We start from the raw sequence: 27565 nt of genomic DNA on the forward strand, positions 1-27565 counted from the left end.
AACCTCAAGCAATTATCTCGCCAAACGTGCTTCGTCCCATGGTGTTCCCGCCAAACCAAATGGGTTTGAAAAATATTCCAGAAACAGAAAACAAACACACTCGAACAGTCCCATTTCGCAACCACGCGACCGAGGTGAGTTATGAATATAGATGACGGATAATTGAATGAGACATAAATAAAATATAGTCCTTCAATCCCCGGCAGGAACGTCAATTGATGGAGGGGGAAACACGATGGAAGCGCACAGTCCGGAAGCAGATGAGTTGATGGGAAAAGTGTCAAATCAAATGCTTTGTGTATGTGTGTGCTGGGTAAAGAGGATGCTAGTCCCCGTAATCGAGCAAGACACAAAAAAGTACACCGCAATGGAAGAAAACTGGAGGGTGTGCTGGTAGAAAGAAAAAAGGGGAAAAGGAACAACAACAACCATTACTACCAATTGAGACGACAACGCGCACATACGTGTGGCAGAAGCAGGAACGCTGCCTGGAAGGGTGCTGACAGGATTTGCTAGGACGAAACTCACGCAAAGGGTGTTAACCGATGATGGAGAGCCCTTAAACGTTGGACAGCTCGGGAATGGGTCCACACGAGCCACTAGACCCACTGCACCGCAACTACCGGTTCCGGGGCAATTGCGCATGAGTGATGATACCCAGCCAGATCAGCCGGCAGGTTCTCCTCTGCCATAGTGGGTCAGTTTTGATGAGCCATAAGCAGAACTCATCTAGGACCAGAAGGATTCATTCTGCCATGTCTGCCGCCACTGTGTGGATTAATTGATTTTTTATTCAAATGAATGTTGGCACCGTACCATCCCCGTCGATTTCTTGTGACGTTCTGGGGGAAAGTTCCCGGCACGTGACACACGATGACAAGATTTTCACACGTTTTGTGTAATTTTAATGATAAAAATGAATGTGATTTCATTAGCGTTTAATGTTAGACAAACCGTGAGAGCGAGAAATAAGTGTAACCTAAACTAAAGAGATTTTATAATAGTGATGTACTTAATTAGATTTTTTGAGAAGTGTCACATTTTAAAGAGATTTTCATTTTTCAGGCTCTTGATTCTTTATTGTCTTAAAATCTATATTCTATTGTTGTGCTTAATGAATCTTTTAAGTTGAGTCACTCATATGAATCTTTAGTGAGGAGTCATTCATATTAGAAATCGACTCTTCAAAGATTGATGCAATGGAGGATCAAGCCTTAAATGCAGCGGCGGATCAAACGGTAGGCGGAGTAGCGGTGTCCCCGTGCTCGATGGTCTCGGCTGTCTTCCTCGGCGACGTATCTTAAACATACCATGAGTCCAACCGGCTTCACCCCGTGGAAACAGGATCGGGTACTGTAGTGGACGCATCATCTGGTTGGTCTCATACACTGACCTTAAGGATCCTGTAACACGATGTTATAGCACAATCTCCCGTGTAAATTCCATGTTATCGGTGATATCGTCACAAACACACATGACCCATCTCACCTGCAGTCAGTGCGTTGTTGCGGCATTGGTCAATACCTGGTATACGTGAAAGGAGGCAAAGGCGCAGCTCATCGCGAACAGATATGCGTTCATACGTATGACTGAACATCCATGTTAGTGGATTGCGTATGATAAAAACCCAGGATACAGGATAGACAATAGCGATTAAGTTCACCACCAAATGCTGGTGCCTGAGTGTTTTGTAAAGTTAAGTTAAGATCGAAGAAGTAGGCCCCTTCTTACTGCGCTTTTCGCCTTTCAAGTCCCCTCAATGCCCCCCTTCCCTCCTGCATCGTTTTTAAAATTAGAGGCCCCAACTATAATTCCGCCCTGGGCCTCCAAGGGGATTGATCCTCCACTGCTTAAATGAAATCGTAATTTAACGATCGGAGGGGATTCATGAATCTTTGAAAGGTCATTATATTTTGGAATGGAGAATAATGCATTAAGTTTAGTGAAAATAGGTCCAGTAGGCTATTATGAGATACCTCCAAAAGGCTAACTTAAACTATTTATTTTCTCCCATCACACGATCAACGTTAAGTTTCAGTCTCTATAAGTATACTTGCACCGACCGACCACTGATATCTGGCCGAACTGGCTACATTGTGCAATAACGGTTCCTATCCAATTTTGTATGCAGCATTCTCATCGCGATGAGACACTGATCCTTTCTGATGCCTGTCGTTTGTAAATGTGGGGAATGAAAAAGGAAAGTACACCAGACCCAATTAGAAGCAGGCCGGATATCCAGAACGTTAGCTCACAGCGCGTATCCAGCAGGACACCGACCAGATTTGATCCAGCGATGCTTCCGAGTCTTCCAAACATTAGTGAGATACAAACAGCCATAGCTCTGCAGAAGATTAGAGAGAGAGAGAGAAAGAGAGAGAAAGAGAGAGAGATAGAGAGAGATAGAGAGAGAGAGAGAGAGAGAGAGAGAGAGAGACAGAGAGAGTAGAGGAGATGATTAGCTAGTGCAGGTGTACATTGTGACAGTAAGTATCTTACCGTATATTTGTTGGGAACAAGTCAACCGCACAGGCATTCACCACAGTTATAGTAAAGCCGCACGACAGTAGTATCACATAGAACCAGATCGCCAGCAGCGGCAGATCAATATACGCGATCAGTATGCCACAGGTGCCGCACAGTGCAAAGACAAACACCAGGATCGGCAACCGCCCGACAGCATTGATGATGAGACCGATGACGGCGAACCCGATCGCATAGATCGCTTCCAGCACGAACGAATGTTCGTAGGCGGAGATGTCCAGCTTCTGGTGGCAGACGTCCGGGCGCTCCGTACCGTTGGTCAGCTTCACCAACTCCCGTATATCGACACGCGTCGCATAGACCGCATTGCAGGCGGTGATCCGCTCCACACCCTTACTCTGCTGCTCCGCTATCCGGTTCAATATATCCGGGAAAAACATGTACATCCCGCTGGATGTGAAAAATATCCCAAACTGCAGCACACAGATTATGACGGTGCGCTTCAGGTACGTGCCCATAAACAACGGTGCCGTCTGATGCCACATCTGTTTGAGCACCGCGGCAACACTCTTGCCGTTGGCCGCCTCCTCACGCCGAACCTTCGTCTGTTCCGCTTCCGTTTCCGGCAGTACCCCGGTCAGCACCAGCGGTGGATCACGCCTGCTTGAATTCCACCGGTATATACTGTGCAGTACCGCAACCGTTTCTGCCTCCCGTCCGCGCGACAACAGGTACTTGGGACTTTCCGGCATCCGGAGCAGTGCCAGCGCACTGACGAAGCTCGGCAATGCACACACCACCAAAAACAAACGCCACGGTCGATAGATGACATTCAGCACCGGGATGGTAAACTCCCACTCCTGGTTGATGATGGACCACGCGATTAGCGGCAGCAGCAGCAAACCAATGCCGTACACAAACGAAGCAGCCATAATCGCACGGGAGCAGTTCCGTTTGCCGTGAAACTCGCCCAGGTACGCGTAAATGGTGGCCGATGGACCAGAAATGCTGGACCCAAAACAACACGTCAGCAATAGGTATTCGATAGTAGTCGGCTTGGCCTTCAACAGCCGTATACTTACAAAAATCCAGTCAAGAATCGCATCACGGTGATCAGCCAGAAGTTGGTGGTCAGGCTGGAAAGCGTCGATGATGCAACGGCGAGCAGGAGCGTTGGCACGATGATCGTCCGCCGGCCACGCGTATCCGCCAAAAATCCCCAAAGGTGCGAACTACAGATAATCCCCGCAAACGAGATTGCGCTCAGTACACCTTTCTCCTTAGTCGTCAGCAGCAGGTCACATTCGGCCACCGGCAGCACGTAGCTGATGCCGAGCGTTTCCAACACTACCGCCGCCAAGATGGTGCCAGAAATGGCGATCAGGTACATATTATAGATCCCGAACTCTGCCGATCGAGTAAGCATGGATTTGATTAGAAGCGATGAGTTGAGTGTTGCGTGTGCTGGTCGTGGAACTCACTTGTCATCGAAAATGCTTCCTCCAGCTGTACCGGCCGTTGCGGTAAAGCATCTTTTGTTTCTGGAGAGAAGAAGTGAAAAAGTGGTTATGTTGAGTTGTTTGCCGATGCCTTCAATATATCCATTACGTGTAACTGAAGCCTCCATTAATACGCTGTTATAGGTGTGTTTGGCCTTACAGCCTGTCAAACCACGCGCTTATCAATCTATATGTAGGATGCCTTATTCTGAACCCAAAACCGCACTGACATGGTTTTGTAGGTGTCATCTCTTTATATTCAAACGCAGCTGGAATAGAAATACACCCACCTCCGCGGTGCATGCTCTCTATAGTGGCTGTAAATCTTCATGTGTTTCCTCCACTATGCACGATAGAGCAACATCGCATGCGTTCGATAAGCGCCAACTACAATTTACCAACCAGTTGACCTAACAACAAGATCGCTCCTCTCCAATTCTAACTGGGGCTCTCACAATCTCGTGGGGGGGCTTGTGTAGTCTAGTCGCAGACACCTAATCTCCGTCATCCCTCGGGCAAGAAACACTAACAGGCGATACCCGGTAATGATCGCGCAGTGTGTCGCGGTGTGATACTGTAGGAACACAACAACGTTGCTACTAGACGGCTGTACATACAGCGCATCCCCATTTTTCAGAGAAATTAGCTACAGATGAGTATGCAAACACGAATCATTTAGAGCAAGTGTAGCTGAAGGACAACTACCGCGTGCGCAATCAAATGATGCTACAGCGGCATAAGGGATTTGAAAAATGTTTCTGCCCATCGACCTTCAGTAAATAAAATTACGCGAATTAGCATTATTTAAACATTTTAGGACAAAAACAATATCTTAACAAGATACAGGAAACGGAAGAAACATGTGTTGGATGATCCTGATTCAGATTTACGTGTGAGATTAAAAAATTTTTAAACGGAACGAATGAAACATAATCTCAACTTCAAATATTCACGGGTCATTGAAGATGAAGACCTCCACCTATGGCTCCGTTCGTTAGTACCTTCTGAAACTTCCTTCCCCGGGTCCACGGCTCCACTTGAAGTCTCCAAGCTGCTTGATCCAATGCTCTCAGGATTCATAAATATTTAGAAAGCCGATTCCGGATTTGAATGATTCCTCACTAAAGATTCATATGAATGACTCTTCTCAAAAGATTCATTGAATATAAAAATGCATAATTGAGCAAGATTTTTTAACTGCATCCTATACATTTTTGAATTCCTCGCGAGTTCTTTATTTCTTTTTTTCAGACTCATGGCTAGTTCTGTTGTAATTCATTTTGAAAGGATGATTACTTTACAACATTTTGGCCAACACTGGCCAGAGGCACTCCGTGGTCTGAAATCTTTACAGTGAGAAGTCCGCTACATAAAGAGGCATAAAGTACGGAAGAATTCATAAATTTGTGAACCAAATTTCGTTAAATTATCCTTAAGTTATCCCCAATTTAACCGGTAATTAGAGGGTAATTTAGGGGAAAATTAACAGTCCTTAATTTACCCTTTCGAGCAATTTTGACATGTTTACATTGAGTATTTGAGGTATGCTGATTTTCCCTTTATTAATCACTTAACGGTAAACGGTAAAGTAAAGAAAAAACTTTCATTGAGAGAAAAACGTGCAGAGAAAATGTTGGAATCGTTTTAAATTCACTTCAAAAGCATGAATCTCATAAAAACACTGATATATTTGATGCATACCGGGACACCCTAAAACTGCCCGTTCAAACTGCGAGCTGTTAATATACCCATTTGAGCAGTTAGCTTCGTCAGACTGTATCATTCGCTCGTGTGTTCTGAAGGGTGATTTCAGCTTCGATTTATCGTCCCAAAATAGTGCGTTCCTGTACGAAAACACGTCCGTAAAAATCGACTGAAAAACGGCATGTTCATTCGCTTGGGTTGCACACATTTCGAGCAGCATAACTGCTCGATTTTATAACATGCCGCTGTCGGACAGCCCGATCAACCGGGCGAAACGCGAAAACGAGAGCGAGAAAGAAAGAAAAACAACAAGAAAAAAGTACGACCGGAGCTGTCAAATGAAATTTCTGAAAATCATTTTCTTCTTCTTTTTCGTGGCGGAAAGAGCAAAAACTTCGAGTCACGGCACTACACACGTCCATGAGGTAAACGCGACGGTAGGGTTTGCGCCTGTTATTTGCTTGTTAAATAAGTACGGCAGCTGCAGCACGAGCTAACCATCATAGCAGCTTTACTCAGCATAAAGTCGGTTTCTTGGGTGGTTACAAACTTTGTGCATTAGTTTTAGCTGGCTCTGGGTGTCCGCGTGTGTGTGTGTGTGTGTCGTGGAGCCGCATTTCGGCTGACGTATTGTAAAGCCCAGCTAAGAAATCTGCATTTCGGTGCGAAAATAGTGCATCATCACAGCGGTTCCGTCATACGGCAAAAGCAGACGGGGTGTAAACCTATAGCACGGAAAGAGCAAAAGGTTACAGCAATTTGTATAGCAAAAAGCACCACCCCACACCAACATGAAAATCACACTGAAAACACTGAAGCAGCAGACGTTCTTCGTCGAGGTGGACGTCGAAAAGGACACAGTGAAAACCCTGAAGGAAAAGCTGTACACCGAGAGCGAGCTGGCGTACCCGGTCGACAGGCAGAGGTTAATCTATCTTGGTAAAATCATGGAAGACGACCATCTGCTCAGCCAGTACAAACTTGACGACAAGAAGTTTATCGTGGTGATGAGCAAAAAGCCCTCGGCAGCCGCTGACGAACCAGCCGAGGGTGAGGCGACCGAACCGAAGAAGGAAACGGCGGCACCGGCCCCGAAACAGGCGGACACAAAGGCGGAGGGCGACAGTGCCGATCCGCCGTCCAGCAGTGCCAGCAAACCGTCCACGTCCACACCATCACAATCTGCCCCATCAACCGCCGACGATCAAAAGACAGCAGCGCCGAAGGATAGCACCCCCAGCACGACGGAGTCCAAGCCCGCGAACCCATCAACCGATGCTGTACCGGAAGAGATGCAAGTAAACATTCAAAGGCTAAAAGGTACGCGGGATGGGGTTTAGAATTTTTATTCCTTCTACTTTCCTATACTAATAATTTCTCACCTTGGTTCGCATCTTCATCGCCACCACCACTACAGAGATGGGTTACTCGGAACAAAGTGCCAGACTTGCGCTGGAAATTTGCGCTAACATTCCGGATCGTGCCGTTGAGTACCTGCTGTCGGAGATGGGCGGTGGTAGTGATGTGTCCTTTGCGTTGGCCGCTGCCCAACAGCAACAGCAAGAGCAGCAGGGTGTACCAGCCGGTGCAGCACCAGCAGGCGATGCCAACCCGCTCGACTTTCTGCGCAACAATCCGGTGTTCGAAAACATGAAGCGTATACTGCGCGACGATCCACTAATGCTCCCGCACCTGATGCGCCGGATGCAGGAAAGCAATCCGGTGCTGCTGAGCATCATTGCCGAGCATCAGGACGAGTTTCTCGCGATGATCAACGAGGGTTCCGCGCCGATGTCGCACGACATGGAGGATATTGCGTCCGCTATGATAAACAGCCTAACGCCGTCCGATATGGACGCGATCGAGCGACTGAAGGCGCTCGGCTACCCGGAGCATCTCGTCATACAGGCGTACATTGCGTGCGAGCGCGACGAGTATGATGCAGCCATGTTTCTCGTCACACAAACGCTGGACGATGAAGAGTAGATGAGCAACGCCGCGCCAACAAACACACACGCATACACCATTTCGCCGCGCGTCACACAAGACACAAATCACACGCATCGTTTCCTCACGTTTGGCTTCCCATTTTCCGCGCCACTCATTTTTTCCCCTTAGTGTGTCGTTGTAACACGAACAAAAGGGCAGAAAATGTTAAGCAAAACACCAAAAAAGGCGCATATGAAAATGCTGCACACTATGTAGCTTTTCTTTAATTGTATTGTTTGAAACTCTTTGTCACCAAAACAGACATTAACGAATCTGTACCGTAAATTATTAACCGTATGTTCGAAATTCCCTCTTACCGGGATACAAATTTCTAAGTAAACGGTGTGTATGTGTGCGTGTGTGTTGCAGGCATTCATACTCCTTTATTTTATATTAATTAAGGGACTTTTTTTTTATCTGGCGAGGCATCTGACGTGACTCCGTGCAGCACGATCGATTATATCGCTATAAAAGAAAAAGGTTAAACCGAACTGCTTTAACGCGCGCACCCATGATGTCCCACCCACCCGCGAACGGTCGACAACATGGCAGGGAAATGCATCAGGAGACAGGCACAGTAAGGATGTTTTTGTTTTGTAAAGATAGTAACACGAAATGATGTAGCACGTGGTGGAACGGCTTCCTCGCATCAAAACACAAGCGGCGCCGCAGAGGACTCGGTGAGAACAGCAAAATACTAGGTGGTGGTGGGTGCCGTATATTGTTAACGGGTGCGCGAATCGGTTTACATTAAAAGGCGCGTTTTTTCCTTGTTTTGTTCATACTTTGGAAAAAAAAACACCCTCCCCAAGGAACCAAATCTCTCTTGTAATGCAAACAAAACTACAAGCAACTTCTGGTGTTTATGTTAAAAATAAAACCGAATTCTGGACCATTCAAATGGTTTTGTGTAGTTGAGAAGCGGTTTGAAGTACCTTAATGCACAGCACTTAGGAAAGGAACCCACTTAAACACTAACTTTTTCCATTATGAATCACACAGCGCCTCAACTAGTCTATTTGAAGGTAAATCTACGCGTGTATTGTATGTTCAAGCGCTACGCACTTAATGAATTACATCTGTTTTAGGTCATCGAAACGTTTGAAGGAGGAACTCGTGACCAAGCCGGAATGAACTTCAGGTTTATCCATTATTTGCCGGAAGCAATCGCAAACACCTACGATTAGATATGTACTGTACCTATTGCGTGAGGGGATTGAACCTAAAGCCCCGAGACGGCAAGCTGGACTGGTCTAATAGTGCCAAGCACCGTGACCGGAGGGCCCCCTTCTACGACAATACGTGCATTGTACATTCGATGCGCTTGTTTTGTAACCGAAAAAGCACGGTCTTTTTTGTTGCTCTTGCCGTCTGCGGCCCCAACTGCGCTCGATGGGTGGAATGAGGAAGAAAAATAAATGCTTGATCATGTTCTTCCGTTGCAAGAAGCACAAAACAACACACAAAAAGTACACATCTCAACGGAGACCGAGGTTGATGAAGTTGGCCGTACAACAGGAGAAGGAACCGTTCAGGCGTGGCGGTTTTGAGAATTTGCTGTACACAACCGTGAAGAAGTTGTCCACCGGTTAAATCTACCAACATGGGGACAGGTTTGAAATGTGCTTCGGTTCGGGTTTTGCACATGTTTTGGAGGAAGGGATTGACATTTTTGGTCCACAATCGTGCTTCATCTTCAAGTTTGCTTGCTTTGCGCCAAGTGCGGAATTTCCAAGAGCACGCCAAAGAACGGTCCAACCGGTGGAACGAATAGTCAATGGATGTTTTGTGGCGTGAACGCATCACGTTGTAGGAATTGGGGAAGAACCTCCAGAAGAATATACGCGCGACGAGTGGGGGGGGGGGGGGGGCAGAAGGCGGGACCACTTCCTTTCTCTGCTTTTGGCTATATTTAAGGCCAGCGTCTGACGATGCCCACGGTCAGTTGGCGCACGGTGTGTTTCGGTGGAGTGAATAGTGAAGACTCCCGCGGGTTCGTGAAGTGAGTCGATAATGGCTGGTAGAAACTGGAAGTGTTCGATGCCTATCTGGCAGATGCTGCTTGCGGTGATGCTACTTTCCGCTCTGTGCCGTGATGCTGGTGCCTATCCGTATGCGGATGATTTCCCGTACCAAGTGCATGGCCGTCCGGTGTCTGTGTCGTCCGGTACCGGCAGTACTGGTGTGAAGAAATTGCTGAGTGGCGCCACGAAGGGTGCGAGCGGTGAAGGTGGCAGTGATGCGCGGGACCACCGTAAGGAGCACGCGTACGATGAGGCGGGCAGTATTGGGTCGGCATCCGACGCGGTACGCTACCATCAACTCGACAATCAACTGGACGGCCACCGGGTGCTGGATGCGAGCAAGGGCAGCACGGTGGACAAGGTGAAACATTTGGCCGGCGAGAATTTTGAGGCGGACAAATCACACAACCGGAAGCACATCAAGTCTGGGTTTAGCAACTCGTATCACAAGGATGAGAGCGGTAGCAAGAGTTCGTACTACGAAGATTCGGACGATCACGGTGGGAAGCAGGTGTATGATAACCGGCACAATCAGCGCAACGATTATGCGGATAAGCTGTACAGCCAGGATCGGCGCAACGACTATTTGCGAGACCATTACGATGACCGTGCGTCTGGTAGTGAGCTGCTCGGTGCACACAACTATCGACGTGTTGGTGCGCACGATCGTGGTAAGTACTACTACTATGAATACCAGTAGCTAGTAGTAATGCAAAATGGCCGCATCAAACTTCATTTGTAGCGTTTGTGTGCTATCGGTTATTCCCGCTACAAGAAAGGATCAAACGGATATCACAATCACAAACATGAAGGAGCCATTGGAATAATGTAATTAACTTTCTCCCCATAACAAAGGTAACAATTATGGACATCGCGACGGATACGCACACAACGATCACGATGATCAGCACTACGGTACGACCGCCTACGGTGGGTACGACTACTATCAACCGGGTGCCAACTATCACCACTACGACGATCTGTACCGTAGACGATCGTATTATAATCCGCGGCCATCGTTTGCTACCGCACCGTTGCAACCGGCACCGATCACGATTTACGAAGACCCGCGCGACTACGCACCATACCCGGTCGCACCGTACCCGGTGCGTGAGGTGCGCGACGGATCGGCCGTACTGAGCAGAGACGAACGCTACAACCCAGAAACGGCCGGTTCTTTCGGTCAACGGCGACGACTCATCTACAGACCCAGCCCAGCTGCATCATTGCCAATGCCGCACGGTTACGGACGCTACTGACAACCGTTACTCCCTCGGTCAGGTTAAAAGTGTATCCCTCATGTAAGCGATCATACGACGCACGGTGTAACTGCGTCGTCACTAATTTATTTTACCTGTCTTATTATGCTTAAGCGAGAAGACAGCCAGTAATAACACATTGAATCACTTTATCGTTGAGATGAAAAATAAAGTTAAATGTCTATTACAAAACAAACGTTTCGAGTTCGCATCGCAAAGGGGTTGCAGGTTGATTGCTGGTACAACGAAAATGCGGCGTGCCCACAGCGTTTGATCGTGGATATGAGGATGTTGTTTAGGATGCGGTTAGTCGAGCTTTGATCTCGTCGATGAACTTGTCGAGAGAAAGTTCTTCCTCTTTGCGGGTGGCAATTTCGCGTAGCTTTACTACACCACGGGACAGTTCACCATCACCGAGCACGATCGCGTACGGGATTTGGTACTCTTCGCAGTGTTGCAGCTGGGCAAGCAGTTTCGGGTTCAGTTTGTACGGATGTTCAGCCTGTGGGGGGAAGAGAATAGTTTAAGATTAATCTTTGTCTCATCAACATCGCTTGTACAGTCAATCCTCTCATATTCGATGGAATTGGCTGTATTCATTACAAATTGTTGTTCCCCTCACCTTAATACCTGCTGCCCAAAGTTTGTTAAGAATTTCTAGCCGCTTTAAGTGCAGTCCTTTGTGGGCAGAAATTACGTACACCTGCGTCTCGTTGGTGCGCGTTTTGGCGGCGGTCCGTGACTCCATGATGGAGAACAGACGCTCCACACCGATCGACACACCAACACACGGGACCTGCTTTCTCTTCGGGTTGAACATACCCACCAAGTTATCGTACCGGCCGCCACCAGCCACCGAACCGACCGTTATTTCCTCATCGTTGCCACCGCTACCGAGCAGTACCGCCTCGTATATAACACCGGTATAGTAATCGAGCCCACGGGCCAGACTGAGATCAAACGAGACCCTGTCCGCCACCTGGAAGATGTCACAGTACTGCAGCAACAGCCGCATATCCTCCAGACCTTCCATGGCGGTCGGGATCTTCTTTAGCTTTTCATCCACCGCCAGCCGATCGATTAGCTCTGCACCACCGTGCAACGTGACGTACTCTCCGATCCGATCGACCGTCTCCTCCGTCAGACCCTTCTCCTCGACCATCTCACGCTTCACCTCGTCCCAGGGCGTTTTGTCCAGCTTGTCCACTGACGAGCAAGCAGTGCGGAACTTTTCTGCCGGAACACCGCACGCCTCAAACATACCGTCAAGCAGCTTCCGGTGATTTAGCTTCACCACAAACTCGCCGACGCCCACCTCGGACAGGATCTCGCACACCACCTTCACACACTCCGCATCCGGCAGCATCGGATCGTACGTGCCGGCAATGTCGAAATCGCACTGGTAGAACTCCCGGTAACGGCCGCGCGTTATCTGCGGATTGTCCCGCCGGTACACCTTCGCGATGTGGTAGCGCTTGATGTTGAACACGTTGCCCATACCGACGTACCGGGCAAATGGGACGGTGAGATCGTACCGCAAGGCCAATATCTCACCTCCCTGGTCCTTCAAGTCGTAGATCAGCTTCGAATCCTCGCCGTACTTGCCGGTGAGCACCTCCTTCAACTCGAACACGGGCGTATCGATGGTTTCTGCTCCATGTTTGCGGAACACACGAACCACCTGATCCAGTACCCGTTGTCTGAGAGCCATTGCCTCCGGACCATAGTCTCGGGTACCTTTCGGTGTTTTCAGTGAGAGGTTCCGGTTGCCGGGAGTCGATTCATTTCCACCCGGAGACTTCGGTGCTGCCGATTCACCTCCATCCTCCACGGTGCATTGCTTCAGCTGTTCTTTGAGTGCTAACAGTTTTTGTACCTCCTCGTTGATCTGTGAAGTGAAGAAAAAACGAGCGGCGTTAAATTATCCCATTTCTTGGAACAATACGATCGTCAGCTGTTTGTATCGAATACCGGTCTATCTACAGTACTCCATCCCCATTCCTCACATTCAATTAAACACACACACAGACCTGCGCGAGACGATGCCGGACCTTCTCTTCTTCTGTACGGTTCGTTTGTATCTTGCTGGCCACAAAGGTGGAACTCCTGGCGGTGGAAATCAGATGCGGAATCCGAAAGCTCCCCGTAACTCCCAGCTGCACGAGGCTGCACCGTACCTGTCTAAGTATCATTGTGTAACTGGGTTCCCTTTCCTAACCCACACAAGAGAAATTTGCGCTTGCTTATTGCCGTTGTGCGGGGGCTCCAATTTTCAGCTGTTTTCCATTCACCTTTTCATTCGTTCGTTACGATTACTTTCTCTTTTGGTCGTTTTCTTCACGGACCTTACCGCAATGTAACATATGCGAGTAAATGCCTTACTGCCTGCAGAACTGCAGAACAATCGAGTGCAAATTTGTGCCTTCTGCTGCTGCTTCGAATGCAGCTTGTTTTTTTGTCCTGGGGTGGAATGATGGAACACGGGGTGGTAGCGCTTTTCCAAAAATGCACACACTGCGGATGTTGTAACTTGATCGCACTATTGCACGGTTTTGCGCGTGTCGTGTCACAAATCCCACGTGAAAAATAAAGTAGCCAAATAACAGACCAATTTGGTAATTGGGGGATGTTTGCGAAAAAAAAAAAAACAGTATTCACAAAACCTTGGGCCGTTTTATACAAAATATGCAAAGCTGGTTATTGTTAAGCCAATAATTGCACGTTACGCTCAGGCTGTTTCATTTACCTTCGCCTTGTCCTTTGTGCTGGCCGATTTGAGCTTACGCACGACATCTCCCTGGGCGGTGATGGCAGCCTCCAATTTATCCTTTTCCGTCATAGTTTCACTGTACACTTGCCACCGGAAGTTGTAGAGGACCCAAACGATCTAATTGGGAGAGGAAAATCACGAACCACAGACACACGCAATTGACGCCGGAGTGGAAAATTCGAATGCTTTGCGGTTGTATCGCTGGAAACTTATAAGCTAGCACATTTCCCTGCTACCTTTGGTGTGCCCCTTCTCTCTTGCTGTTCCACCTATCCACACGCCGGGAAGCTTGCTGGCATACACGTTGCAACCCTGGCCGGTCAACAGCCGTGCTTGACAGTTGCGCAGGGTGTTGGACATTTGAGCTGCTGTCACCTTCCGCTGACAGTTGACTCAGCCTTTGCTGGACGCAAAACATTGGAGAAATCCATGATGTGATAGCAGATATTCTGCTACACGGCTCATCACTATCGCATATTATCAGACTCATGAGCACGATCGCTTGCGTAAGTGAGACAGATGAGATGGATAGTATGCTTCATCTCTCTTGATCTAACCGTTTGCTGATACGAAATCCTATACAAAACAGCCGTTTACCGATCTCTGATACCAGGAGAGCATGTTTTTCAAGAGGTTACATGTATGTCCCTCCAGCGTGCATGTATTTTGTGAATTGGGCCATCACTACCCATACTATCAAACTCATGAGCACGATCGCTTGGGTAAGTGAGATAGATGAGTTTGATAGTATGGGTAGTGATGGCCCAATTCACAAAATACATGCACGCTGGAAGGACATACATGTTACCTCCTGCTAATACATGCTCTCCTGGTGTCGGAAATCCGAAAACAGCTGGTTTGTATGGAATTTCGTACCAGTAGATGGTGTAATGTGATCGCTAGCATCACAATCCTAACCCGAGCTTATAAACGCAATTTGTGTCAATATTGTTTTGTTTTCCGCTGAATCGTGTGCATTCAAAATAAATCTACGGTGATTTTCATTGAAAACAATAATAAGCAGCTGCAACGGCATGTTGGGTGTGCAAAAAAGTTATCACTTTTTGTAATTTTTAAATCTAGCTACATTACATTGGTATCAGGTAGCTGTGCTGCATTTTATTTTCTGATGCTCAGAGGTATTTTAGTCCCGTATTTGTGGGAGGACGAGGAAGAAGTTGGCAAATGACGAGCTCTACGTGAAACTTAGATTGAGTGATTGCTTTGGTGTAATGGCTAGAAGGTCCGGAATATTGGATCACTGATCCTGATTGGTCAAAAGCCATCATTTTCTTTAAGTTTCTTAAAGTTTTTGGTGCTTTTTACATCAGTACTTCGTTTTAAACGGTTTATTGTTCATATGCCTAAATTTGGTACAATTTCTTCATAAAAATTACTCAAAAAGGACGGCCCCTATTGATGGAACCATAAAATGACAAACTGCAGCGACTTCACTGTACACCTAACCTTCTTTGAAAGAACCGAGACACTCGCTCTTCAAGGCGGTCCCGGTGCATGTTTGGAGTGCGAATATTGAAAGAAAAACTCAACTTTTAATTCTTTTCGTGATTGTGATTTGGCTGTTAAAGCAGGTTCTAGTGTCCCTTATTGTCCTTTTTAGCATAGAGGAAACAGTGTTTTGTAGATGACCCTAGCAAGAGCGGAAGATTCACTTTTGCTGAAACGCCATTCCCCGTGTTGCCACAGAGTAGGAATAATTGCCATTTTTTATGCCTCGATGTCCTGCTCACAATCAACCAAAACATCTGTCAAGTAATGTAATCGTATTACAAATAATGTAATCTTACCCCTAATCATATTTTTAACAAAGTGAGTGTGCATTGTGCAGATTGTCGAGACGTAAGTGCAAGTTCCTTTTTTTTTACTTGTGTTCTTACTTTCAGCTAGTATAACAAAAGTAAAATAAACATACAAGTACGAGCCGGGAAATGGGTAGCCAAGCGTCCAGCATTTCGCAAAAAATTCTACCGGCCGATGCGGTGGATTCGTTGCAGTTTGAATTCAAGAAGCAGGTACACATCTTCTCCGAAATTAACAATCTCGCGTACGAAGACTTTCAAAAGTGTCTCGCAGATTTAAACCGACTGTAAGTAGCGGTGGTGAATGATTCATCTTTTGCCTAATGATTTGATAGGGTGGACTAACATTCAATGTACGTTTTCTCCCCTGCAGCTCACGGAAATGCCTTGATCCGAACGGGAAGCAGCTGGTATTTGCCGTGAAGAAAGGTTCAGACAACTCCATCCTCTGGAAGCGCACCGTACGCATCGCGTGCGTTAAAATTGATCCGGAAACGAAGAAGATCGACTGCTTCAAGCTGCTGACGCTGCAACAGTTCCTGCAGGTATTTCGCACATTCCAAACGAATCTGCACGCCATGGTGACGGTCGAGAGCCAGCGAATACACAGCCCAGGGGCGAGTCCGTCCAAAACGAGTGGCGGCGCTTCCGGTCCGGACACACCGTCCAACGCGAGTGTCAGCGAACTGTCGCCCAACAATGCTGGCACAGCTGAACAGCGGCCCGGTCCAAGCGCGACACACACAAAGCAGGCGCAAAGCTCACCTGCTCCACTGTCCACGTCCTCCTCGTCGTCATCCTCCGCCAACGTGTCGAGTGCGTTCGTGTTTCCGGAGTGTACGACCGCATCGATACTGATGGCGCAGGTCGACTCAATTACGGCCGTCGACCCGGACGGTGACCATAACGAGTGCTGCATCTGTCTCGAACGTAAACCGGAAGTGTCGCTACCCTGCGCACACAGCTACTGTATGCCGTGCATCGAACAATGGAACATCCACCAGAAAACGTGCCCAATCTGTGACGAGGTGCTGGCCAGCACGGATGACACCTGGGTCCTATCGGAAATGCCCGAAGCAGACGAAGTGAGCGAAGAGATTTGTGCCACGCTGTTGAAGCTATCAAACGAGGCGAACGCGAGCGACGAGAGTGATAAGAATTGGTTGCGCCGAATGTTGGATTTGTGATTTGCTTGCCGAGAGCTCCAGTTGAATGGAATCGGACCTTATTTTTAAAGTTCTACACCCGGTTTTTAGAAATTTCCTTGAGCATACAATGCTCGCTACGTTATATTTGGCAATTTTTACAGTTTATTTTTTTGACAATCGCAAGCATATTATGCGCGCTGTATTTTAACAAACTATACATACACTTACGTTGCTGATGGATGCCGTTGTTTAGAGAGCTTCGTACGCTAATTTCAAATCCAAACTCAATCACGAGACAGAGTCTGCAGCATTTGCTGCTTTTGTTAACGTTTCTGTAAGTCTCGTGTTTGACCATGATGCACGTGAGGTGAAGAAATTGCAGATAAATGGGGTTAATTATTAGTGATCCTAAAAGTTTCATCCAAGAACAACGGGATACCCCACTCGTTGGGTCTTGGAATCTGATTTTTTACATCAAACCGTTTCTTCCTGTTATGATTAGGCGGGAAGGGTTCCACATATAGCAAGACTTCACAAAACAAGCTAAACAAAACCGATACACAGCAGATGTCTTTTGTATGTTTCTCTTTTATTTTACTCCAAATCAATATATCGTGTCACTGAAATTGAATGTCTTGGGGAAAAAATACGTAAATAAAGTTATGCAAACGTACGTACGTAAACCGTAAACGTGCACAGTAACGAAACTACTAACAAGTGTTTAATGTGTGGGAAAACAATATTCGTAAAGCAAAACAAAAATGCACATTATCTAAACTAGGGATTTTCGAATCACACACACTCTCCAAAATTAAGTGTATTACAAGGGAAAGTAAAAGAAAATTAAAACAAAACACGAGTAATAACACTTTGACACACACTACAACCCCTTCGATGAATGATGCAGTACGAGAATTTTCGGAGATCAGTGCACATTATTATGTCTGGCTGCCTTATTTCGAATGGTGCGTTTCTTGGCGTAAGGACCAACTGGGACATTCTAACCTAGACTTAAATTTGCCACGCAACCAGCTAGCCAGCTCCAGCTTTGGAGGGGGAACGATTCGGATTCGATTTTTGAGCAGCTGTCTACAATTTAAATCGATGTCCAGAAAAATAGATGTGTTTTATGTTTGTCTTTGTATAAACCCATAGCTGATTAGATCAATCCTGCGTATGGGAGGCACAACGGTTAAAAGAGTTTGAGATTTTGGGTAAATCTGGTCGTTAGTTGCCTGATTCGTTGAAGGCTACAATCAATCACACCCAGTAAGGATAATGGAAATAATGAACTTAATTAAGGGGAGATATTCACTTCAGAAGTCCGTAAAAAATAAATTTTCTTAACTTTCTTGCGATTTCTTAAACAGACAAGAATGTATACACACATTCTGAAAAATGCTTGCCCTTTGGCGATCTTGATTAAACTGCAAAAATCCTCTAAACCTCTCACATTCAAGGGCAAGATCTCACCCTATCTGGCGGATGCATAAACGCCATCATCCCATCTCAGCTTGGGTCTGCCACACCTCATTTGTTCAGAAAATACAAGCAATCATCAGATAACCGCCAGGATCAGCTCCTACTGCCACCTAGTTACATAAAACCCTTCTTCACAATTAGGCTTATTCCTAAGGTAAACTTATACAAAAATATGTTTCTTCCGCACTTTTTCCGGTGAGTATGCATGTGAGTCGCGGCATAAGTTAAAAAGGGAAGACAAAAGGCAAAGAAGTAAAAAAAAGGAACCGACCCCTCCCCCTCCTTCCCCGCCTGTCTACGTGTATGAATTGCTAAACTAATTTGGACATATTACATACGTCAGATCATTGCGGAACGTTCCTCGAAATCTTCTCCTTAACTAATCACGGGCGACTTGCAACACGTGTGTTTTCGTGTATGATACACTTAAAATCTATGCCATTTGCGGGGGCAAAGAATAACATACTCTTCTACTTCTTCTTCGGTGCAGAACCCTTCTTTTTCATTAGTTTGCGCCGCTTCTCCTCCTCCTCCGCGCGCATATCTTCCAGATCCTCCTGGATCCCTATCTTCTTGCTGATGTACTCTTCACGCATTTGTTGCGCGTACGATGACTCCATATTATCGTCGTCGTCATCATAACAATCGTCCCTGTATCGTGATTTGTCATAACCGAAGATGTCCTTTATCGCGGACGAATAGTCCTCCTCACAGTCGTCATCGTCGATAAAATCGTCCATCTCGCTATCGTACTCACTGTCGCTGTCGATAATGCGTTGCTTCTTGTGCGTCGTTCGCCCACCAGCATACGGCATCGAAGAGTCTCGTCGCTTGATCGACCGCTGCACATCCGGCGGTGGGAATTGGCGCGTTTGAGTGACCGGTTCCGGTGGTGGGCGTTTGGTCGGTGCAGTAGATCGTTGGTTCACAGCCGGTAGTTGTTTACCGTTGGACGGTTGCTTCGTTGAAACGGTTCCGCCCGAAGGTCGACCGGACGCGGGGAGCATTTTCCCATTAGTTACGGATGGTTTTTGTACCGCCGGCGATATCGTCTTACCATTTAACGATGTGGAGGATGATACAGACAATTTTTGAGGCGTGCTTGTAGTACCGGATGGTTGTGCTGGCTGCTTGGTGGAGGTTCGCACTGCGGTGGTCGATGATGCACTCGATGGTGCAGAGGTAGTCTTTTGGATTCCGCTTCCGGTTGGTTTCGTAGCACCAACAACGGGTTTCGATTTTGGCTCTGGTGTTGGTAATGGCGCTGTTTTTGCTACAACCTGCTTTTCAGCGTTCGAAGCGCTTTTGGGTGGGTCCGCCGAAGGCGCATCAGTACGCTTGGGGATTTTGAACACGGTGCGAGAGATGCTCGTCGATCCCGCCGGTGAACCGGTGGTTGGAGGTTTCCTAGCAGACACCGAAGTAGCCGGCAGGGGTGGAATCCCCGGCAGCTTGCCGGCCGCACGCAGCACATCTAGCCGTGCCAAACGTCGCTGTTTCTCCTCCTCCGACAGACTTTCATTCTGCTTTATCTTGTCGCGCAGTCGCTTCATCTCCATGAATGCTTTCCGTTCTTCGTACTCCTTCCTTTCCTTGCTCGTCAAAGGCCGATCATCTTGGCGCTTCTTTGCAGCACCCACCTCAACCTTTATCGGTTCGAACTGCTTCGTTTCGGCGATCTTGAGCAGGGTGGAAAAGTTGGGAGGTGGTGGTACGTTCGGTTTGCGCACCACTCGCCGTTCTTCGTTCGGACCACCCTTCGTCTGCTTCGGATCGTCCCGCTTTCCCGGTGGCTTTGTCTCCGTCATCGCAACAACCGCACCGATGTTGCTCCGATCGTCACCACCATCCGCCTTGGAACAGCGTGACTTTCTGCTACGTGGTGCATGTTGCTCTTCCTGCTCCTTGACGATCGCGTTCTTCACACGCGCCTTTGCGCGTGCCAATTCCTCACTGGACATGCAACGCTTTTTTGCCTCGGTAAACATCGACTCGGTTGGTATGTTCTTGTACTTATCCATCATCTTCTCGTAATACTGTGAAGCGACCGCGGACGTGTAGCCGTAATCATCCTCGAGACTCTCAGTACCGAGTGCGGTTTCCTGCGCATCGTTCGCATCGTCCAGCACCGACTTGTTCGCCGACTTGATCACCTTCAGCATCTTTTCGATCTTTTTCTTACCTTTGCCACCGCGCTTGGCCATCAGCTCCTGCGCCTTCAGATGCTTTTCCGCCGCCGCCTGCCGTTCCTCTTCGTCCTTTTTGGCGAGAAATTTTTTAATGTTCTCCGATAAGACCTTTTTCTCTGGTGTAACCTTTGCCAGGGGGGTTGAACTGGCTGTGTGAGGGCGTCCCTGCGTCGGTGAATGAAAAGAAGGCATATTTGTAACGTATTGCTTTCTCGATTGTTCTGGAAATGCTTTCCATTCTTTAAGCCCGGAACATGAATCGGATGAAAGACGGAATAACACTTCCGGCCAACTGTTGCATTGCATGACAGCATCTAAAACAACAATCGCTATTATTCTATTGATGGGAAAGTTCCGAAAAAAAAGGAACGGAACATTAGATTGCATTAGATTAAACCCAGTACATATAATCGAAGCCCTTTTTCCCCCACGATTCTACGCTAGTTAACCTGCCAGTTCTATTCCGTAACCCTCCGTTCCTTTTTTTCTCGGAATTTTCCCATCACTAGTACATACCCCCTTGGACGTCTTTGCACTTTCGGCATTTTGCTTGGCAATATTCAATATGTTGTGGTAATCCATCGCCGCCTGTAGTCACTGCTGCTAAGATGGAGAGCAAATACCAACGCTGCCGCAAGCACTATATGTCGCACAACTCACACCCTGGTACCGGCAATTCCCTTCCCGACGCCAGGAGCATTCGCTAGAATCCTTTTCTCTCTTCTTGGCGTTATGACCTACATGACCTGTCTGCCACTTATGACTAACTAGACTTAATTTTACAAGACTTTTTTTACGTAGCTGGATAGTCAGTTCTTGCTACAAGGAATTCGCTAGAACCAAAGAACACAAAATAGCGTGCCGGCGATTTGTAACTAAATGCGGACACCAAGCACACCGTCTGCTGAGAAGGTTAACACATTCAATCTGTTTTGCAAGCACCGGACTGCAAGTCAGGTTAGGCAAAGGGGATATTTCTTCCGCACCGTTGATACTGTCCCACTCATTTATAATATCAGCTTTTCACACGGTTCTGCTACGTTTGGTTTCTAAGGTCGAAAATAATATTCAAACTTTGGTACAATTTTTTCCTCAAGCAGCGACAGTTAGCTATTCCTCGCGAGAGTGGTTTTATTTACTTCTAGCACAACTTGGTTGACTGTCGCGAGACATTGGACAATGGGAAGTACCTGTTGACGTTTACAGAATATGTAATTTATTTTTAACAAAGAATCAATATTCTTCATATCTTCTTTTTAATACATATGGAATATGTATATATTTGTTTATATTTTTATTTTAATTTATATGGAAAAAACAGTACCATTTGTACCATGCAGTAGATTACGTTCGATATAAGTGGGTATACATCTTGATCATTATTTGTAATAAATCACATTTATTCTATGATCCTGCGTTACAATTGATGAAGTTGGATGGTAAAGTTGTGCAAAAACCTCAATTAACGAATAATATCAGATTCAAATAAAAAACAACATTCTGCAAAACAGTGGTCAGTGGAACACCTTTTATCCGGGTGTCTGCAACACCGTTGACGTAACAAACCAATGTTCCAATTTTAGAAGACAGAATGTGCGCTTATTCAAAAATATGACTACAGTTTCTTTTGCGGTAATAAAACACACAGTAAATATAAATTACAACAATAAAACATCCCTAGCCATCATTCAAGATATTCAACTGCTGCATGCGATAATCCGTGTTATCCAGTTATCCGGCTACTGTCGCGTCCTGATGAGCACGGATAATGGGTACATCTTTCGGCTGTAATCAAAACGAAGCTGTCCGTTTTTCCTGGCCAGTGGAAGGTAAATAAATACAGCCACTCTCATGAGATACGCCAATATAGGGGACCGCTATAACCCAGTGCCATACAAGTATATGGCGTTTTTCTTGTAGGAATTCCGTGCCCGGATTGTGTTTGCTGTGTTGCGAGAAAGACATTAAAATGGCAATGAATAGAAACGTATCAATAATTTTGGAAATGCCCAAAAGACATGAACTGGACAATGATCCGGATAGTAGAACAGGTAAGCGATGTTTTGCATTTACTACCTACTACGGAATCAGCTTAATGTTCTCTCGTTTTCCTGCTAAACCAGATACGGACGAGGCGAGCGAATGTGAGATGGCTACCGGATTGACTAGTCAGCCGCACAGCGTGGACGAACGGCTTGAAATAAAGGAACAGATGTACCAGGATAAGCTCGCCAATCTGTTGAGCCAGCTGGAGATGTGTAAACAGCGCAAACATCCGGAATATTTGAAAATAGTGGAGCGTATTAAAAGCGAACTGGACGATCGTTTGCTGTTGAACGAAGTGGAACGTGACTATCTGCTTGAGTGTGCCGAGCGGGACTGCATCCTGGAAAAGGCAGCCGCAGAGAAGGAGTACGATGAGAAGAAGGCGGAGCTGATTGAAAATGTGATCGCCGATCTGGAGGATCAGAAAAAGATGATTGAGCACGAGTTCGCAACGATGGAGTTGAACGGGGACTCGATCGATGTAAAGCCCACGGTTACGCGGAAGTTGCGCCGCCGACCGAATGAACCACTACCGGTGCCGGAAAAGCGTCGCAAGCCCACCACAAACCAGCTAACGTTTCTGTTGGATGATAAGGAAATTGAGCACGATTTAAAGCTGATTGCAAGGGGCAAACCTCCGAGCGCAGGGAGCCGGGGGGCGCACCACGCCATCAATGAAGGTGCGAGCGGTAGCGGTAGTTCGGGGTCGCAGGGTAGGACTGGTTCCACCAACACCGGTACCAATTCGGCCGACCAAAATGGTTCCCAGGCGGAGGGCTACGGCAGCGGAACAACTTCCACCGTATGTGTTCCGGTGTGGTGGATGTGCTTATCATGGCATAATATGTGGTGAATTAATATACTTCTCTTTTTTCCTCCTATCCGTGTTTAGGGACAAGGATTGGGTGGTCAATCGAGCCAACAACAGCCAGCGGACACGCGAATCGAGGACGGAAAGCTATGGTATGAGCGGCGGTGGTTCCACCGCGGCCAACCGGTACATGTGGAGGGCCGGGACATTTCACGCTTTTCGGCCAACATTTCCGCGATCGGCATTGAGGCGATCTGCGTGAAGAAAACAACCGATGGCCAGAAGGTGCGGATCTTTCTGTCGCACTTGCGCCGCGGCAAGGTGTCTATAAAGCGTCGAGCAAATTAATGGTTGTGACACATATTGCAAATTAAATTAATGTGACACACATTGCACATTTTACGTATTGTAAGCTCCTACACTTTTCACGTAGTGTAATTTAGAGAATTCAAGCGACGAATCGATTTTTGTTCTTTCCTATTGATATTATTGTGAATATACTCCTTACTTATGTAATTCTAAGCGATAAATTGTTTCAGTACCTTTAGGATCTCATAACAACACATCCAAAGCACTGCTGGATGAAAGACTATGTTTGAAACACGCGAGCGTAGAAGTGGTCATTCGAAGGATAGCTAAAGGTTCTATTGTATTTTCATGCAGTCTGGCAAAGAACAATTCTTAGGTCCTTACACGATGTTAGTGTCTGTGGAACTGGCCATACGCATGGAATAGTTCCGAAAGCTGGCAAACCAGAACGGATTCTGGGGATAGTTAATAAAGGTTCAGTATCCTATCGTGAGGGAGAGACAGATTAACCTTGAAGTAGACAACCAGGATACCCGGGTATTTTTTCAACTTTAAACTGCAATTACTTTTGATTAATTGCTTTTATTGACCTGAAATGTTCAGTAGCATCCCAACTTTTTATTTCCGATGTTTTGATGTATACATTGTAATTTTCAACAAGCAGTAGGTATTTTATTTTGATTTATCTTAAACTTTACCACGTTAGTTGGCAACCAGCACACCCGGGTATTCCATACATTTTGTATGGAGCATGACAATTCTCTTCTGGTTATTTCTTATTGTGTTTATTTTCGAGGTAAATTCAATCAATTTAAAATTTAAAATGGATCGTTACTTTTATCATAACATAAAAAACATAGTGAATGAATCAAATAGATTTTAGATATGCAAATATTCAAACCAGCTGTCTTCAGATTTCCGATACCAAGAGAGCATGTTTTTCAAGAGATTACATGTATGTCCCCCCAGCGTGTATATTTTGCTACTTGGGCCAGCAATACCCATACTATCGGGTATGCAGGTTGCCAACTTACGTGTGTAAATTTGGTTGACATCTCTAGGGTTAATCGTTTCAATAACCAGTGCAAGCGAACAACTGTGATGTACAAATAAACCGCATATACTAGACGTTTGAAATAAAGCTGCTAATTACTTTCAACTACTGTCCTTTATTACATCAAGAATATCATATTACAACTGGCTCTACCTGTTGGATCTCCCCACCGATTTATTTCGAGAAATTTCCGCCTTCTTTCAATCCACAGGACAGGTAAAACTCTCCAAATTCGAACAAAGTTATCGTTTTTCTTAACGATTAAAAACTATTAATAATTATTTTGGTTTATTAAATTAAAAAGCATACATTTTGGATTTGAGAGCAATATCAGTGTAAAGAGTCGCAAGATACTGGCTCATTGACCCGCAGCTAACGTAGTTTAAAAAAGTCGACCCGCAGGGTTTAAAAGTTTGGAAACTTCTACTCTAGATAGACGACAAAATCTTGTCGCAAAAAAATCAAGTCAACCGCAAACAAAGACACGACAAAATTCACTTGTCGCATAAAAGTAAAGATAGTAAAGCAACGCACGCTGGGTAATGCGGCTTTGTTGCCGGGTACAATTCTGGCGAAATGTTCATCATGATGATTTGACAATGATCAAAGCAAGCATTGATTTTCGCGCCAACGTCTAACGTGTGGTTCATCTTCGGCAGAACTCTCCAAACCGTCGTCTGGAGTAGGTGCGTTTTCTTGCGATGTAAGTGTTGTGTGGTGCAGTCGAAATAAAATGGCTTCCATTGTAATTGCTTGTTACATGGTTCGCCATTAATTTTGTTACGGTTTTTTTTTAATTTAAACCTTATCCCAAATTTGTTGTGGTTAATACAGCCGACCAACTAGACACAGCCTCAGGACAACATGACTCCAACTGGTTTCCGGTTTGTGATCGTGAAAATTCGTGAACAAGCCAAGCCAAAGTCAAAGAAAAATAAGAAATTGGCACGTCGGCGACAGTATGCTTCCTGCATACCGAGAGGGGAGGATTCGTCGTCGAATTACGACACCGTATCCGATTCCGATGAGGGAAACCAACCTATCGCAGCAAACAATGGACCAATTGCAAAAACTGCAAGTGTTGCTGTTGGAAAGTGATTTACTGTTGACTGATTTGAATTCTTTTCTTCTTCCAGCATACGGACAGTGATTCGTCTTCGGACGATGATGATTCCGGTGTGGAACATGATTCGTCGGCAGAAGAGAGTGTTTCTTCGGATGGAACTGCAACCTTGGTGGCACATACTTCGTCGGGAGAAAAGACTATGTCTTCGGAAGATGATGATGCGGTACCAGGTGATGATTCCGAAGTAGATGATTCGTCGCCAGATAACGATTCCGATGTGGAATATGATTCGTCAGCTGAAGAGTGTGTTTCTTCGGATGAAAGTGCAATCTTGGTGGCAGATACTTCGTCGGGAGAAAAGACTATGTCTTCGGAAGATGATGATGCGGTACCAGGTGATGATTCCGAAGTAGATGATTCGTCGCCAGATAACGATTCCGATGTGGAATATGATTCGTCAGCTGAAGAGTGTGTTTCTTCGGATGAAAGTGCAATCTTGGTGGCAGATACTTCGTCGGGAGAAAAGACTATGTCTTCGGAAGATGATGATGCGGTACCAGGTGATGATTCCGAAGTAGATGATTCGTCGCCAGATAACGATTCCGATGTGGAATATGATTCGTCAGCTGAAGAGTGTGTTTCTTCGGATGAAAGTGCAATCTTGGTGGCAGATACTTCGTCGGGAGAAAAGACTATGTCTTCGGAAGATGAGGATGCGGTACCAGGTGATGATTCCGAAGTAGATGATTCGTCCGCAGATAATGATTCCGAAGTGGAACATGATTCGTCAGCAGAAGAGAGTATGTCTTCGATTGAAGCTGCATCATTAGTGGTACATCCTCCGTCTGGAGAAGAGTCTATGTCTTCGGAAGATGATGATGCGGTACCAGGTGATGATTCCGAAGTGGAACATGATTCGTCAGCAGAAGAGAGTATGTCTTCGATTGAAGCTGCATCATTAGTGGTACATCCTCCGTCTGGAGAAGAGTCTATGTCTTCGGACGACGATGATCCCGTAGTTGATGATGTATTATTGGCGGTACATGAATCATCCGCTCATGAAGACAAACTCATACGCACAGGAGAGTTTGGCTTCGAAGAATGAAGTTTCCGTAGTTGCGAATGCTTGGTTCGCAAAAAAAGAATTTGTTTTAGGATAACTATTCTATACTGGTAGATTTTCTAACTGATCTGAACTGATTTTCTAGACGATTTTGAATGTTGTTGTATTGGCTTAGAAGATGATTTTGGAGGATGAGGAAGAACAGATAGCTTCGGCCAAAAATTAGGGATAAGGAGATAAATAGCAAGATGATCAATTCTACAACATTGTTCCGAGAACAAGTTACACCGAGGCTGTAATCACATCGTAATTAATAAACTGTAACTTATTACAAATAAACGGAAAATTTCATTAACATTCATGTAGCACGCACATACAAGAGGATGTGAGGCTTGGGAAAATGTCTCCATAAAGGCCAAGGCGAACGTCGCCTGCCGGATGAAAATCAATGTATGAGAATTGTACGCATTTAAAGCCTGCTTCGTTGATGACATCTTGACCGAAACAATGTTTGAAATTTCATGTAGCAACTGGTATCACATAATTAGTGGCCACCAACATTTAACTTGCGAAACAAATGTGACCAATCGGAGAAACAGCCTGTATGCGATACGGATGATCGGTAACAGCGAGTATTATTATGGTTGTAAAAATTTACCACTTGGAAGGTTTTCATCTGTATTTAAGCCGGTATTGCCGGTACAGCAAAATGAGAAAAAAAAACTATAGATTAGGTGCAAACCACACCAGAGGTGGCATACAACACGGTATAGGTTTGTTTCACTCATTCGGGTTTGATTGAAGTTTTTCTATGATTTTGATAGAAGACAGCTTTCCTTTTTATGGTT

The 27565-nt window shown here is 46.0% G+C and overlaps 8 protein-coding genes across 9 annotated transcripts; 5 read left to right on the forward strand and 3 right to left on the reverse strand.

Moving 5' to 3' along the window:
- Window positions 1-2136: 2136 nt before the first annotated feature.
- Window positions 2137-4111, reverse strand: LOC128306591 (synaptic vesicle glycoprotein 2B-like). Its single transcript, XM_053044141.1, has 5 exons — window positions 4093-4111; window positions 3966-4025; window positions 3567-3891; window positions 2500-3492; window positions 2137-2344 (listed from the first exon to the last, which is right to left on the reverse strand). The coding sequence occupies exons 1-5, from the start codon at window positions 4109-4111 to the stop codon at window positions 2137-2139; spliced, it is 1605 nt and encodes a 534-aa protein (XP_052900101.1).
- A 1961-nt stretch (window positions 4112-6072) lies between these two features.
- Window positions 6073-8040, forward strand: LOC128306372 (UV excision repair protein RAD23 homolog B-like). The gene is made up of 2 exons (XM_053043865.1): window positions 6073-7007; window positions 7105-8040. The coding sequence occupies exons 1-2, from the start codon at window positions 6479-6481 to the stop codon at window positions 7671-7673; spliced, it is 1098 nt and encodes a 365-aa protein (XP_052899825.1). The 5' UTR covers window positions 6073-6478; the 3' UTR covers window positions 7674-8040.
- Window positions 8041-9573: 1533 nt separating this feature from the next.
- On the forward strand, window positions 9574-11009 carry LOC128306594 (uncharacterized). The gene is made up of 2 exons (XM_053044146.1): window positions 9574-10371; window positions 10556-11009. The coding sequence occupies exons 1-2, from the start codon at window positions 9690-9692 to the stop codon at window positions 10957-10959; spliced, it is 1086 nt and encodes a 361-aa protein (XP_052900106.1). The 5' UTR covers window positions 9574-9689; the 3' UTR covers window positions 10960-11009.
- LOC128306593 (histidine--tRNA ligase) lies at window positions 11003-13978 on the reverse strand. 2 transcript variants are annotated; one of them, XM_053044145.1, is made up of 4 exons: window positions 13966-13978; window positions 13706-13846; window positions 11582-12847; window positions 11003-11461 (listed from the first exon to the last, which is right to left on the reverse strand). In XM_053044145.1, exons 2-4 carry the CDS (start codon window positions 13796-13798, stop codon window positions 11255-11257), a joined length of 1566 nt encoding a protein of 521 aa, XP_052900105.1. In that variant the 5' UTR covers window positions 13799-13846; window positions 13966-13978; the 3' UTR covers window positions 11003-11254. The 2 variants fall into 2 exon arrangements, with proteins under 2 accessions (XP_052900105.1, XP_052900104.1); XM_053044144.1 differs by lacking the exons at window positions 13706-13846; window positions 13966-13978 and adding an exon at window positions 12990-13686.
- Window positions 13979-15239: 1261 nt separating this feature from the next.
- Window positions 15240-16935, forward strand: LOC128306568 (RING finger protein 141-like). Its single transcript, XM_053044113.1, has 3 exons — window positions 15240-15559; window positions 15634-15836; window positions 15923-16935. Exons 2-3 carry the CDS (start codon window positions 15679-15681, stop codon window positions 16734-16736), a joined length of 972 nt encoding a protein of 323 aa, XP_052900073.1. The 5' UTR covers window positions 15240-15559; window positions 15634-15678; the 3' UTR covers window positions 16737-16935.
- A 425-nt stretch (window positions 16936-17360) lies between these two features.
- Window positions 17361-21474, reverse strand: LOC128306556 (protein SPT2 homolog). The gene is made up of 2 exons (XM_053044094.1): window positions 20885-21474; window positions 17361-20533 (listed from the first exon to the last, which is right to left on the reverse strand). Exons 1-2 carry the CDS (start codon window positions 20948-20950, stop codon window positions 18650-18652), a joined length of 1950 nt encoding a protein of 649 aa, XP_052900054.1. The 5' UTR covers window positions 20951-21474; the 3' UTR covers window positions 17361-18649.
- A 757-nt stretch (window positions 21475-22231) lies between these two features.
- On the forward strand, window positions 22232-24033 carry LOC128306565 (sin3 histone deacetylase corepressor complex component SDS3-like). Its single transcript, XM_053044109.1, has 3 exons — window positions 22232-22419; window positions 22492-23216; window positions 23307-24033. The coding sequence occupies exons 1-3, from the start codon at window positions 22338-22340 to the stop codon at window positions 23571-23573; spliced, it is 1074 nt and encodes a 357-aa protein (XP_052900069.1). The 5' UTR covers window positions 22232-22337; the 3' UTR covers window positions 23574-24033.
- Window positions 24034-25452: 1419 nt separating this feature from the next.
- On the forward strand, window positions 25453-26759 carry LOC128306592 (clumping factor A-like). The gene is made up of 2 exons (XM_053044143.1): window positions 25453-25662; window positions 25725-26759. The coding sequence occupies exons 1-2, from the start codon at window positions 25453-25455 to the stop codon at window positions 26757-26759; spliced, it is 1245 nt and encodes a 414-aa protein (XP_052900103.1).
- The last annotated feature ends 806 nt before the right edge of the window (window positions 26760-27565 follow it).

This window comes from Anopheles moucheti, chromosome X (assembly GCF_943734755.1).
Source record: "Anopheles moucheti chromosome X, idAnoMoucSN_F20_07, whole genome shotgun sequence".
In the NCBI taxonomy this organism is placed as follows: Eukaryota; Metazoa; Arthropoda; class Insecta; order Diptera; family Culicidae; genus Anopheles; species Anopheles moucheti.

Bases quoted from the DNA above. Each gene is read 5' to 3' on its own strand.
- LOC128306591 (XM_053044141.1), bottom strand. The intron at 3,892-3,965 runs GTGAGTTCCACG...CTCGATCGGCAG, and splicing joins GGAAGCATTTTCGATGACAA to AGTTCGGGATCTATAATATG. The intron at 2,345-2,499 runs GTAAGATACTTA...AATCTTCTGCAG, and splicing joins TTGTTCCCAACAAATATACG to AGCTATGGCTGTTTGTATCT.
- LOC128306372 (XM_053043865.1), top strand. From the start codon at position 6,479: ATGAAAATCACACTGAAAACACTGAAGCAGCAGACGTTCTTCGTCGAG. The intron at 7,008-7,104 runs GTACGCGGGATG...CCACCACTACAG, and splicing joins AAACATTCAAAGGCTAAAAG to AGATGGGTTACTCGGAACAA.
- LOC128306594 (XM_053044146.1), top strand. From the start codon at position 9,690: ATGGCTGGTAGAAACTGGAAGTGTTCGATGCCTATCTGGCAGATGCTG. The intron at 10,372-10,555 runs GTAAGTACTACT...CCCATAACAAAG, and splicing joins TGTTGGTGCGCACGATCGTG to GTAACAATTATGGACATCGC.
- LOC128306593 (XM_053044144.1), bottom strand. From the start codon at position 13,151: ATGATACTTAGACAGGTACGGTGCAGCCTCGTGCAGCTGGGAGTTACG. The intron at 12,848-12,989 runs GTCTGTGTGTGT...TTCACTTCACAG, and splicing joins TCCGGCATCGTCTCGCGCAG to ATCAACGAGGAGGTACAAAA. The intron at 11,462-11,581 runs GTGAGGGGAACA...TTCCCCCCACAG, and splicing joins TTTGGGCAGCAGGTATTAAG to GCTGAACATCCGTACAAACT.
- LOC128306568 (XM_053044113.1), top strand. From the start codon at position 15,679: ATGGGTAGCCAAGCGTCCAGCATTTCGCAAAAAATTCTACCGGCCGAT. The intron at 15,837-15,922 runs GTAAGTAGCGGT...TCTCCCCTGCAG, and splicing joins CTCGCAGATTTAAACCGACT to CTCACGGAAATGCCTTGATC.
- LOC128306556 (XM_053044094.1), bottom strand. From the start codon at position 20,950: ATGGATTACCACAACATATTGAATATTGCCAAGCAAAATGCCGAAAGT. The intron at 20,534-20,884 runs GTATGTACTAGT...TCACCGACGCAG, and splicing joins GTGCAAAGACGTCCAAGGGG to GGACGCCCTCACACAGCCAG.
- LOC128306565 (XM_053044109.1), top strand. From the start codon at position 22,338: ATGGCAATGAATAGAAACGTATCAATAATTTTGGAAATGCCCAAAAGA. The intron at 22,420-22,491 runs GTAAGCGATGTT...CTGCTAAACCAG, and splicing joins TGATCCGGATAGTAGAACAG to ATACGGACGAGGCGAGCGAA. The intron at 23,217-23,306 runs GTATGTGTTCCG...ATCCGTGTTTAG, and splicing joins GCAGCGGAACAACTTCCACC to GGACAAGGATTGGGTGGTCA.
- LOC128306592 (XM_053044143.1), top strand. From the start codon at position 25,453: ATGACTCCAACTGGTTTCCGGTTTGTGATCGTGAAAATTCGTGAACAA. The intron at 25,663-25,724 runs GCAAGTGTTGCT...TTCTTCTTCCAG, and splicing joins ATGGACCAATTGCAAAAACT to CATACGGACAGTGATTCGTC.